Source organism: Chelon labrosus (genome assembly GCF_963514085.1).
Source record: "Chelon labrosus genome assembly, chromosome: 4".
In the NCBI taxonomy this organism is placed as follows: domain Eukaryota; kingdom Metazoa; phylum Chordata; class Actinopteri; order Mugiliformes; family Mugilidae; genus Chelon; species Chelon labrosus.
Genome location: NC_140340.1, coordinates 5,717,760 through 5,730,705, shown reverse-complemented (window position 1 = coordinate 5,730,705; position 12,946 = coordinate 5,717,760). Strand labels below are relative to the sequence as shown.

At 40.1% G+C, this 12,946-nt stretch overlaps 2 protein-coding genes across 2 annotated transcripts; both read right to left on the bottom strand.

Moving 5' to 3' along the window:
• Positions 1 to 2,821: 2,821 nt before the first annotated feature.
• On the bottom strand, positions 2,822 to 4,489 carry LOC311487254 (small ribosomal subunit protein eS26). The gene is made up of 4 exons (XM_084543458.1): positions 4,402 to 4,489; positions 3,376 to 3,553; positions 3,123 to 3,253; positions 2,822 to 2,915 (listed from the first exon to the last, which is right to left on the bottom strand). Exons 1-4 carry the CDS (start codon positions 4,402 to 4,404, stop codon positions 2,880 to 2,882), a joined length of 348 nt encoding a protein of 115 aa, XP_084399584.1. The 5' UTR covers positions 4,405 to 4,489; the 3' UTR covers positions 2,822 to 2,879.
• A 3,572-nt stretch (positions 4,490 to 8,061) lies between these two features.
• fkbp11 (FKBP prolyl isomerase 11) lies at positions 8,062 to 12,134 on the bottom strand. The gene is made up of 6 exons (XM_084542174.1): positions 11,797 to 12,134; positions 11,624 to 11,686; positions 9,981 to 10,068; positions 9,850 to 9,883; positions 9,637 to 9,707; positions 8,062 to 8,312 (listed from the first exon to the last, which is right to left on the bottom strand). The coding sequence occupies exons 1-6, from the start codon at positions 11,920 to 11,922 to the stop codon at positions 8,104 to 8,106; spliced, it is 591 nt and encodes a 196-aa protein (XP_084398300.1). The 5' UTR covers positions 11,923 to 12,134; the 3' UTR covers positions 8,062 to 8,103.
• Positions 12,135 to 12,946: the final 812 nt, after the last annotated feature.

Sequence of the window (12,946 nt, the reverse complement as noted above, 5' to 3'; positions counted from 1 at the left end):
TGTTCTTTGGAAGGAAACTGAATAAGTAAAGTGGAAAATGAAGGCCTTTATTTGTGTGAAAGCCGTGTGAGGTGGTGAATTGTTTGTTTTTCCTTTTCTACGACTGCTTCTGTTGCACTGATACCTGCCAGATACTCTGATTATATTAAACCATTTTCTAGAAGACACTAATGACCTGCACATTTCTCTCAAAGCTGCGAGGAAACCCGCAGGTGGAAAGGCTTTCAAGCGTCACTGCCACGATTTTAAGTAAGAGATTACCGAAGTGGATAGGTTGTTTATGTTTTCCCCTTTCATGACCACATCCAACTGCAAACCCGACACTAAAAAAACTATTTATGCTTTATTTAAACGTGATGTTGGTGTTACATTGTCGTCGTACTGTGCCTTTCTTCGCCTCGTTGACCAGATTGAAGGACACGAGCTCGCTGCTCACGTGTCGTGACACAAATCTTCATCTGCGGGTGACGCTCGAGAACATGTCTTGTTCAGGCTGTTTTCCAGACACTTTAAAATCACCGGCCTGTCGTTTTAAAAGTAATTTGCCCTAGTCATCGTGGTTGGAACTAATTTTGAAACACACACTTCCCTATGAAAACATTTCAGTCTGCAGTTACAATCACGTCATCACAGCAGAAAGAAACAGAGTTTTTAATTTTTTGGTTTTGTCATTCGTGACATCTGAGTCGTTTGTGCAGACATGAAACGTAAAGAGAAATGTGTCGGTTCGAACGAGACCGTCGGCTCCCGAGCGTCGCAGTCACGCCGTGGATATTTGACTTTAAACAGTTCAAGCACAATATGTTTATTGTCCAGGAGGCCGCGTGAAGTCTGGGGTCGCCAACTCTCTGGCACAAAAGTCAAAGCTTAGTTTGTGTTTTGATGAACGGGACATTAGTGGGTGAGATTTATTTCTATTTATTTCTTTTGTGCACTGTATTAAGAACAACAAATATAGGGTTTTTGAAGAAACAACAAATTTGTCGAAGAGGAGGTTGCAAAAACACAAGATTCATCTGCCGGCTTGAGTCCATGAATGTTTGTGTGGCGCTGGCAGAGGCTTGTTGGTTCCCCCCCTGTGTTTATCATAACTGGTATTTTGCTGTTTTCTAACATTATTTGACGCTATATTGAAACAACGCAACCATTCAAGGCTCTAAGTGAGTATTCAAGGTCACGTTAGTGTTTGCGAATGGTTGCTTTGTGTTTGTCATATAGTGAACGCAGTATTGTGTGGATTCGCACATTTTAAATAGCTGTCCAGATGCTCGTTAATATTGTTTTAAAGGTAGTACTTTGTTTTTTTTCTGACTGTTCTTAGTTTAGCATGAGTGTGGTTCTGTATAGCACCAAATGATTTCCCCAGGGCTGAGCCAAAGAACCACTGTTTCTTACTGTTAGGCACTTTTCCCTATTATGGTGGCACAATTTAAAAAAACAGAAAAAAAAGAAGTGAATTTAATATATATTATGTACATAGAGATAAATTAGGATGAAGCTGCAAGGTAACAATTTACTTTAAGCCATGTTGTTAACGTGTATCTCATCTCTACTTAGTTTTGCTAAAGAGCTTTCTAAATAAATGATGTAAATGTTTACCTCGCTTGATCTGAGGAAGGAAGGAGCTCCCGAGCGGAGCCGCGTCAGTTCGACAGGAGGTTGGCACATAGCTGTACGAGATTTACGAGTCGTCACCTGCGGCCACGGTGCCGTACGGTGACCACGGACGACGACACCGACACAAAACTAAATACGATTAACTTTACTTCTTCTCAAGTTACTTTTAATAGTCGGATTATCTTGCCTTAATATGAGGATAGACTGTTAGGTCGTGTTGGCACATCAGCTGGTTTTTAAATGTTGTTTTAAAAACGTAGTTTCCTGCAGTCTAATCTGAGAACGACACCAAAGTTGTCACTGAAAAATTGGTGAAACTGTCTTACTTAAAAAAAAAATGCTTTGACCAATGAATTACATCTTCCCCTCTGTTTGTGTGAATTTTCCTTTTGGTGTGATGTGTGTGAAGTAGATTGCTGTCGTGCCTTTGGCTGGAGGTCTTGCACGCATTTTCTCTCAACTGTTTAAATTCTCAAGTCTAAAAACTAAAGGTTACGCCGCCGCTCATACTAAACGCTCTAATTTTATAGTTTTAAAATAAACCCAAGCCTTCGTTTAGTCACCCTGGCCAGAACAAGCTATTCATTTTAATCATCTGTTGACCACTACGAGCCAAAGAATATATCCCAAGACAAAACATGTAAAACTTGACCCGCAAGATATTTTGACCTCACGTGAGCCTGTACAGAGAAGCTGCAGTCTTGGCTCTACCTGCAGAGTTTAATTCTGCATTGCCGAAGGAGTAAATCCATATTTTTATCGTCTGCAACCCTTCATAGTTGCGTGCTTCTAAACCTGACGCATGTGTTACCAACGTTTGCTCCCAAACAGACATCCAGCCACCTTTTGTTTTAGACGTTAGGACAATTAAGATATGTCCACACCATTTCTTTTCTTCAGAAGCAAAAAAAAAAAAAAAAGAACTAGCTTTGTTGTATTTTGTGTAGAAAATATTTCCTTGTTGCACTATTCGCTCCCCTCAGTTTCTTTTATTTCCCCCACTCTTTACGTGGTCTGATATCGCTTTAAATAACTGCAGAGCCTTTTTAAATGTATCATATGTAATTATGCTTTTGCATAATACAATCTTAAACTACTGTAAGTTTTGTACTGTAAGAAAAGTCTATTCCAAATAAAATACTTGACAGGCTCGTCTTTCCTACGACTGCACCACACAAGATTCATCAATGAGACACAACTTGAGTTTTTGTGAAGATTTTCCAATTTATTTTTCAGGTGTACAGCATCTTCAAATGTTGCTTTTACATGGGCTTTGGAGGAGCTCTTGGTGCACCAGCCTGTAAAAGAGAGAAAGAGATTTAGATCAATATGCAGGTGACTCGATTTGTTCTAATCCGTAATAAGTTTAAATGTTCTCTCTACGTAACAGAACATCCGTTAACCGTTCCTGTGACGGCTAGTCAGGTTATCATGTGCACATTATAGAGCTACGCTGAACAGACGTGGCAGCTAAGGGTGCGTGTCTGCTTCGGACTGGTACTCACAGCGGGCCTGAATCTGGGTGGTGGGGTACGGTCTTTCCTGGCCTCACAGGAGCGGTTCCTCACTACCTTGCTGTGGATGGCACAGCTGACACAGTAGTGCAGCTTCACATAGAGCTTGGGCAGGACGTACGCTGCAAAGTGGAAGAGAGCACAGATCAGGACAAAAGCCACCAGGATCAGAATGTAGAAAGAGTTTGCAATGATGTCCAACACAGGATATATATATTTATTTATTTTAAAATAAGACACTCACAGTCAAAGACACTGGCCTCTGAGATGTCTCTCACGGCTGCTGCCTCCACAATGTTCCTGATGACGAACTTCTTGATGGCCTTGTCCTTGGGGACACAACGGGCACAGTTGGTGCAACGGATGGGCTGCACATGCCCACGGCCCTTCTTGGCACGACCGTTATTCCTCCTTTTCTTGGTCTGTAAAACAGTAAGAACAAACCGTGTGTGAGGAAGACGACAACGGCACAAACGTTGACCAAAAATAACAGAAATCAAAGCTTTGATCAAATCGACAGGTTATGGAGAGATTCTACTGTTTAAGAAAACTGACATTTCCAGTACAACCTTTCCCTACTGACATTTACTGAAACTGGGCACTGATCAATATTTTTAGATTAAAACTTAAAAAGACAGTTTGGTTACAATTAAAGGGACGTAAATCTAACACGAACAAACAAGAAATAATAAAACTTCGCTGTACTCCCTGTCCCAACGCTTACAGAAGCTGTCAATAAAAGGACATCAGCAGACTTGTCTTGTCCAATTTATCACTACCATGGTCCACAACACTGTCTATCAGTATTTCGTTGACTTTAAAGCAGTTGTATCGTGTACAGCAGCATTAACTCACTTCAATGCGGATGGTCAAATGCATAGAATGGCTGCCGGGCCACTGCAAAACGTCTCTAAGCTAATATACTGTAATAATTTACGTGTTTTTCAGCAGACACGCCGTATATAACTACTAAATACATGTATAAATACTTGTATCTCCGCCTATTCACTGTATTTCTCCGTATTAGCAGCGGCGTTGTCACTAGCTAGCGAACAGAACACATGCACAAAACGGTTAGCATGCTAACAGCTAGCTTAGGCCCAAAACTAAAATATTTTATCGTTTTAAATGACATTTAATAACAATTCTTCACATGATTGTTTCTTTGTGTGTTCACAATCACCAAGAGTGATTAGTTGTGTAGTCCCGTTCGAATAAAATACCGGTTTATTCCGTTTTTGCCACACGGCCGCCAGTGAAACGCACTCACCATGATGCACGGGAAGCTGGAAAGAGGACCGGAAGAGGTCGTGCCGCGAGAAGTAGCGCCATCCGCTCCGCCCTAGAACAGTTTGGATCTAAAATAAAGATTATTTTATTTTTTTTAAGTTTTAGAAATATGTTATATATACTCACTTGTAATAATATAATATAAAACAATTAAACTCTTTGTAAATATAAAAATAAAATAGTTTATCCCGCGGAGGGATATCAGTACACACTTGCTACGTATCGAAGCGTCATCCGAGTGAGCGGAGTTTTCAGTTATTCTAATCAATCCGCACAGAAAGGTAGTCCCGTTGTTGTGTGTGTAATAAAACAAGCCCACCTGTCTTATGAAGGTCTTCGGGTAAATAAATTATACACATATTGTCTTAAAATAACAGCAAACTTATTTATTTATCAATATATGTTTTATACTCAAATTGTGACGGAAACTAAACAACTATACATGAGTTTATTGGACTTGGACTTGGGGTTTTCACCTTAAAGCGTCAGTCTTAAAGATTTTATTGTAAATAAATGTCTGTAAAGTCGCACATAACCCAATAAAATAATTAAAATATAATTATAATTGGGTAGTAAGTTAGTTAGTCAGTAACCACCATATTTCCTCTACACACAGGGACCAATAGTCTTATTCTTATATGAACATCATATAAGAATAAGAAGAATAAGAATAAGAAAAACCTTTATTTGTCCCACAATGGGGAAATTGCAGTTTGCAACAGCATGCAGAAATGACAGAGATATAATAAATGATAAATAATAGATATATTGCACATATTAGGAGTGCTCGTTGTGGAGCCTAGCAGCAGCAGGAAGGAAAGACCTTCTGTATCTTTCCTTCACACATCGAGGGTGAAGCAGTCTGTCACTGAAGCTGCTCCTTAGTCCTGTCAGGTCACCGTGCAGGGGGTGGGACTCATTGTCCAGCATGGAGGACAGTTTAGCCAGAACTCTCCTGTCACCCACCTCCCTCACTGAGTCCAAGGGGCAGCCCAGGACAGAGCTGGACTTCCTGATGATCTTATCCAGCTTCTTCCTCTCCCTCTCTGTGATGCTCCAGCAGACCACTCCATACAAGATGGCTGATGCCACTACAGAGTCATAGAAGTTCTTCAGGAGTGCCCCTTTCACTCCAAAAGACCTCAGTCTCCTCAGAAAGTAGAGCCTGCTCTGTCCCTTCCTATAGAGTGCATCAGTGTGGTGAGTCCAGTCCAGTTTGGTGTTGAGGTGAACACCCAGGTACTTATAAGAGTCCACTTGCCCAATGTCCATTCCCTGGATGTTCACTGGTGAGGGGAAGGCAGAACGGCGTCTACGAAAATCCACCACCATCTCCTTGGTTTTCCCCGCGTTGATAAGGAGGTGGTTTCGCTGACACCAGTCTACAAAGTTCCCCGTCAGTCCTCTGTACTCTGCGTCATCATCGTCCCTGATGAGGCCTACCATCGCAGAGGCATCAGAGAACTTCAGCAGTACACAGCTGTCGGTGTTGTGTCTGAAGTGTGCGTGTCTCTGCTGTGTAGAGGGTGAAAAGAAAGGGGGCCAGGACAGTCCCCTGAGGGACTTATTATCACATTTTCAAGAACATGCTGTAATGTTTCAGATTTAGTGGGCCTTTTTTTTATGTTTGAAGCTGCAATTTATTGGAGGAATGAGTCTGTTAGAGATTAATTTCATCATAATATAAATGAAAGTCAGTGTGAATAGTGACACATGTGGAAAATGAATGTTTACTGTGTTCCAGAGAGTTTACTGAATATGTGTGTTGTTGTTGAGCTTGGATTTTTAACTAGAAATACTATCTAATCCACATTCTCTGAGAGACTACGTGCTGGCACTGCATCAGATTGTTTTTAGGACTGTTAGTGTTCACGATTACATCAACATCAGGGAAGTTTTAGGACAGGTACTACACAAGATAGCAACCAGTTTTGCAACCTTTAATGCATGACTGTGCAAACTCCTCCATATCCTCTTTTGACTTGAGCAACAACGACTTGCGCTGCAGATCAAGTTCTAGGTCAAGTGTGAACATCTTGAGCATCAGGACCACGATGATGTCTCGTTGCGTCAAAGCCACAGGAAATGATCAGACTGCTTTTGACAATGTTCACTCAAAAGACTGACGTATAGTAGAACAGCCATCAATAAGCATGTGTCATATTTTAAAAGAGTCTCTACTCAGTTTGTTGGCCTTTTAGTGTGTCCTGCTGTTTGTTTGTTTTTTTTCTCAAAGGAGGTAGACAGACTATATTTAGTTCGATCCATTAGCTAATGCTAGACTCATCTCTAAACTTGGTGACGCATTGCATTGTTGCTAATTTCTGAAGCTTGTTGCTATATCATGTTTCTATGTATTGTACTATACTGTTTTAAGGTATGGATTTATTGACGATAAAGATAATCTAATCTAAAAATATGAGACTGGTCCTCTTTGTCTTTTACCTGCCTCAAACAAGCAGGTTCTTGCACAAGATGCTATTTATTGCAATCTCATACAAAACACACAAAGAAAGACAACAAGGAAAGGTCGTCTGTGCTAATTCATGTCTATTCTAGTCGTAAGTAACTTAACTGTTGCTGACTTGCTGCAGAGTTACAGTATAACATCTCTGCTTTTAGTGATTCTGAGTTGTGCCAATTTGGTATTAACGTGTAATTTGTATCTGGATGCCGACATCTGTTTTAATGGGTCTTTGCATTTGTTGGGATTTTTAATCACATTGTGCTCAGAGTGTAAGATGGAGATGCACTGGTCCTACATCTGCATATTTTTAGCTCCCTGTGAAATACGCAAGACCTACAGACGTGTGTCACTGTTAATGAGATTATTAATAGTACAACACACTGTAAAACATTACAACCACATGAACGTTTTCTTCTCTTTAACTCCAATAGTCATGAATCCATAGTTTTTGATATTGGACTCAATTTGATAAGTTTTATAAAAAGTAAACTTGAAGTAATCCATTGACTGGACTGTGAGTTTTGTCTGTGTGGTCAATGTTCATTTCACTCATGTCTTTAAGTTCTGAGTTGCAAAATTGAATGGGGGAGGAGGAGGTTAATGTGATATGAATACTGGGAAATATAGAGGCTGCTGCCATTTAATTAGAACTATTACTATAAAAGTGCAATATCACTGAAAGAAGGCTCTACAAAAGAGGATTAAACCACAGTATTACAACGTCGGCAAAAATACTGGCACCATAAGCGTAATGGACGAGTGGATTTTCGGAACGTCTTCCAAACTGGCTGCTTTTTGGGGATCAAATTTTAATTCCTCTCGAAACAACCTAAACAGCATTTAGTGAGGACATTGTTTCAAATACCAACACCAACCTTTTAAAACTTGTCAATGTATCGTAAAATGAATGTTAAATTTTAATGTAGTACAGTTGTATAGCTGAAATAGTGAGGAATTGTGAGTTCATTTCACAAGAAAAAGAAATGTCAACAGATAATGTTATCTAATAATTTTTTTAACTTGTATCAAGTTGGAACAAGAAATGATCGTTAGGTATAACTTAGCTTTTTTTTAAACAGAAATTTTACAGTGAACTGTATTCTCAAAAACCCTTATTCCACGTCACAATACTTTGACAGAATCATGGATGAGTATTAAATAAACATGAAGCCATTCAATTTAAAAAATTTATTTAAATAATTGCGTGCCTTGTCCTTATTTCTTCTTGCTCTTCTTATCCTTTGCCTTCTTTTTGTTAGGTTTCTGGGCATTGGCCTTTTTGTAGAGGTATAGTCCCACCAGGCCGAGCAGGGTGGGCACCAGGGCCAAACACACCAGGGGGAAAACGTCGTTGACCATTTTCTGCCACGGTGTCTGTTGTGACAGCGAAATCACCTCCACCTCAAACTCGAGGACCGCGTCACCTAGAAAAAATGCAGGTATTTCAGGCCAGTTTTGTAAAAATCATGCAGAACATGAAGAGAAATGCTTGTGTATGACTGAAGAACCTATAGATATATATGGCATGTTATCAGGCATAACATTATGACCACCTTCCTAATATTGTTTATGTCTCCCTTGTGCCTCCAAAACAGTTGTGACTCATCAGAGAATGAACATGGGCCTCCTGTGGTGTCTGGCAATAGGATATTGTTAGTTCTTCATGTTTTTTTTTAGTTGTTCCTAAAGCGTTTTTGTGTGTGTGCCTGTCGCATCCTGCTGGGGATGGCTGCTGCCATCAAGGAGTGTCATTGCTATGGGGTGGGGGTGCCTGGTCTGGTCTAGGTGGGTGCTACATGTCTAAGTAACATCCACACCAATGAATGGCAGGTCCAAAAGTTTCCCAGCAGAACACTGAATTGTCACAAGATGGTCAATGTTATTTACTTCTCCTGTGAGTGGTCATAATGTTGTGGCTGATTTCATAAGATGCTAAGAATCTAAATGCTGGAATTCTTCAATGACACCTTGTTGTTTTACCACTCCATCAAGTGTTTATGTCTGTACATTTGGTAACACACCGCATGTTTCAAGCAACACTGAGGGAAAAAAAAAAAAAAAACGCTCTTCACACAATCCTACAACCAAATAAAATTATTTCGCTGTCAATATCTATTTTTCAAATTGATGCGATAGTTAAATCTGAACCTCTTGCTTCTCTGACTGCAGACACTTTCTTGTAAACTAATTCAGCTCCTTGATGCTCAGATGACGTGCATGACGACGTCTCTGTTAAGTGTCTGTCCATCAGCACAAAGGCCAGTAAAACAATTAGACTGTCCCAGCAGGTCCTTTAAAATGTTGTGGATAGGGGATGTTCAGATTTGCTTCATGGCTACTGTACATCACCTATACAACACAGTGTGGCAGAGCAATGCAATAAATGTGTTTTGTAGGTGTTTTTATGTGCTTGTAAATACATAAAGATAAAAAGTATGCGATAACAAACAGAATATTACACAGTGGCAAATATATATTTGGTATGCATTTTAATATATTTAAAATGAATATGGTGATATTCTTTTGAAATCATTTCTATGAAAAGACTAAACGTTTCACCAAAGACAAACTTTTTCTATGCAGTTTTGCAAACATATGACATAATACCAAATACACAGATATTAAAATCATTGTTTTTGTAGTTGTAGAATTATTACTCTGCCCTGTTCTGTAGTGTATGTGTATTAGTACTACAGTTTTTTAAATAATTAATCAAACTCTATCGAACTGTATGCACATGTTCAGTACCTGGAATCGTAGGAGGGTAACCTTTCTTCCCATATGCAAGGTGAGGTGGAATAATGGCTTTGATTTTTTGCCTGAATGAGAGAATGAAAAATAAAAACAAATTCTCAGATTCAATCTTAAAACTATTAACTCTGGTATTCTTTGAATTGATTCACTCCTGTAAACAAATTGCTCAGCTCATTCTTCTGAGTGGACCTTCATCTTTTCACTTACCCTTCACACACGCCAACCAAGCTTTGTTCCAGACCTGATAAGATAATCACACAGAGGCAGTCAATCGGTAGAGCAAGCACATTCTCTCTGGCGCGTGAGAGCCCAGGTAAATGAAAGCTGTTCAAACTTACCAGGAATAACATTCCTCTTCCCCAGCTCGACGACGAGAGGATCCCGAGACAGCGACGTGTCAATCACCTTTCCATCCATCAATTTACCCTGACCAATAAAACATCAACAATAGGAGTGAGATGATGATTTCACAGCTTAATTGTTTTACATTCATTGTCAATTGTGAAATTTTGCCTGCTTTATAAAGGTGCATTTAAATTAACTTTAAAAAAAGAAAGAACATTATTTTTGCTGATAGATATGAGACTTAATCATCATAAAAACATATAATTCCAATAAGGTTAACATATAAAAGTAAGGTACTATTACAAATGGTGATTAGGTAGCACGTTACATACACAGATAGTAAAATGATTTTGCATTATTTATGTCTGTGAGCGATCATGTTCCTTTTAGAAACATTTTATAGCTGTCGGTAAATAACATTAGGAGTAGTGCCCGGAGGAACACATCTTCCTTTCAGTCTTGTTTGTTTAACCAAAGAGCAAAACCATTAAGAGGTTAATTATCAATTAGAAAGCACTCAGAGCAAAACTCAACCCATAAACAATGCTTTATCAGGAGCCGGTGAATTAAAGACATCAAGCAGTTAATCCAACTTCCTTAAAAACCCCAACACTAAATCTAATTTGAGATTTTTATTTCACTTTGTTACGTAGGATATAACAGTTACAATACCGTTGTTCACTTCACTAAACCTTTTTTTATATATTAATTACACAATATTTGTTTAAAAATGCAACGATCAAAAGCAAAAACAATGCAAATGGTGCATTATATTACAGCATTTAGAATCTTTTGTTCATGCAGGGTAAAAGCCAGTTTGTGACGCTCATGTTTTATAGTTTTATTCAAGTCAAATTGCTGCGAGTGCTAATCTATGCCGCAGTGTTTGAAGTTTTTTTTTTAACAACTCTTGTTGTTCTAAATGTATTTCCACAGTTAATTCGCTTCAAGCCGTAGCTGTATTTTCTGTCTCAGATAGGAATCTTGATATTTTTATGAAACAGAGACTAAATGTTGACATTAATCTGGATGGAAATAGTAATAATAATAATGGTTTCAGAATAATATGGGTTTTTTTATGCGTAGTGATAACACATGTGAGGAGGGAAAAAGGCAAAAATATTTCATATTTAAGTTGCTGTTTATTATATACAGACATATGAAGAGTTTTTTTTTAAATCTGAACATCTAACATGTGTGAGGGCTTTAAAAAAACTCGAGTCCCCGGTTTAACCCCTGAATGTGTCTGCGGTGGTTGCCCCACACTGACTGCTACCGTTACTGCTGACGTGTTGCACCGCCCCGTCTCTCCATAGTAAAATCAGAGTCCAGATAAAACCCCATAAACCATAAAGACACACACCAGGCCGCCATCTGACCGCCAGGAAGCCGTTCAATCAGCGGCTGACCACTTTATATTTCATATCTGTGCGTGTGTGTGTGTTTGTCTGGGAACGTACAACCACAGCTCGGTGCACATGGTTCATGCAGACGGTGCCACATAGACAACGACCGCGGCTGCTCAACATCTGGGCTGGTCACATACAAGTCTTGCAAAAACATTAATGCACACACTCTGGATATTTTTATGTGATCCATATCTGACTAAGAAGAATTTATTTATCCTTTCACTTACCGTGTAGTGGATTTGCAGCGTGTCTCCCATTGAGGAAAGCACAGAGCAAGTTTCGGGTTTCACCTATGGTCAGAAGAGTTGTCTGTTAACACTGAAGCATATAAGTGAGTTGTTGCTTTAGTATTTCAAACCATTAGGACTGCGCTACGGTATAACACGCGTGTCCCACTCACCAGGGTCTCCACCTGCACCTCCTCGGCTTCGTTTTCCTCCCCGTGTGCCAGTCCACAGGTGAAAGCCGCGAGCAGGAGCAGAAAAACGCCCGTCTTCATTGTGAACTTCTGGAAAAGAGCTGCCATCCAAGCAACTTCCGTGCAGGCTTCTTAATTCAGTCAGCGGCGTGGAGCCAGAGAGCCAATCTGCAGCCCGCCAAGCCCTGTGCGTCCAAAATGGCTCAGCAGCAGGTAATGCTGATGTGTTGTAATCCTGGAGCGATAAGGACTAGCGGTCCGTGGACGTTGTCCCAGCACCTGGGTCTCTACCCGAAGAGCCCGCCTCAAACATTCCGCCAGCAGCATCCCATCAGGCTGACCGTGGGTGGAAGCGGAAGCGGCGCCCTGCAGAGCCGCTAGGGGGCGATGAAAAGCTGCCCCTGCCCGACTCCAGAGTCTCCAGCAATGCTCCATGCAGGAGACTCTGGAGGAAAACCCCCCGCCCCCCATACAAGCCGCTGCAGAGACGCCACGTCGCTGCTGGTTCCTCCCTGGGCCCCTATAGTCCCAGAAATGTGCAGATGATATGTAAAAGCCAGCTTCATCCCAGAAATGCTGTAAAAAGACAAAATATTATATTATATATTACTATTACTTGAGCATATCCAAAAAAATGTTAAAGAAACGCAACCGGACTTGGGGAGTTTCTCTGAGATGTTTCATCCAAGTAGTGTCTTCAGTTCTAAAGGACAACATCTGTGTAACCCCCCTGACACTTACTTGACTAGTGCCTGTTAGCGACTAGATACTTACCTGTCGTTGGGGGAGACTGTGTGGCCCTGAGAAAACTATTTAAGGGATAATAAATCCACATAAATAGAAAATGTTAGGCCCCAATGTCACACCCCGTTGTCCAGAGAACAAATCTTATCTGAAAATTTGTTTTCTAGGCCTTCAAACCAAGTATGCTGTTGACAATCCTTCTGTGAAGAATGATTAACTGATAATCCTAAACAGAGCTGGATTACCAATCAAGCTCTGGGGTCCTCAATGATGATTATTTCATTAGAAGGTGGATAATCGTCAGGCTCCTTCCCGTACACGGGTTCTAAAGTTAGCATTTACATTAGTTTATTTCGTATAATGTGAACACAGTGCATGTTTCTAAATG

Coding starts and splice junctions, on each gene's coding strand:
- LOC311487254 (XM_084543458.1), bottom strand. Junction 3,254..3,375: donor AGAGGCCAGTGTCTTTGACT/GTGAGTGTCTTA, acceptor TCCACTTTGCAG/CGTACGTCCTGCCCAAGCTC. Junction 2,916..3,122: donor CACCCAGATTCAGGCCCGCT/GTGAGTACCAGT, acceptor TCTCTTTTACAG/GCTGGTGCACCAAGAGCTCC.
- fkbp11 (XM_084542174.1), bottom strand. CDS start 11,922: ATGGCAGCTCTTTTCCAGAAGTTCACAATGAAGACGGGCGTTTTTCTG. Junction 10,069..11,623: donor CGCTGCAAATCCACTACACG/GTAAGTGAAAGG, acceptor TTTATTGGTCAG/GGTAAATTGATGGATGGAAA. Junction 9,884..9,980: donor GAAGAGGAATGTTATTCCTG/GTAAGTTTGAAC, acceptor TTATCTTATCAG/GTCTGGAACAAAGCTTGGTT.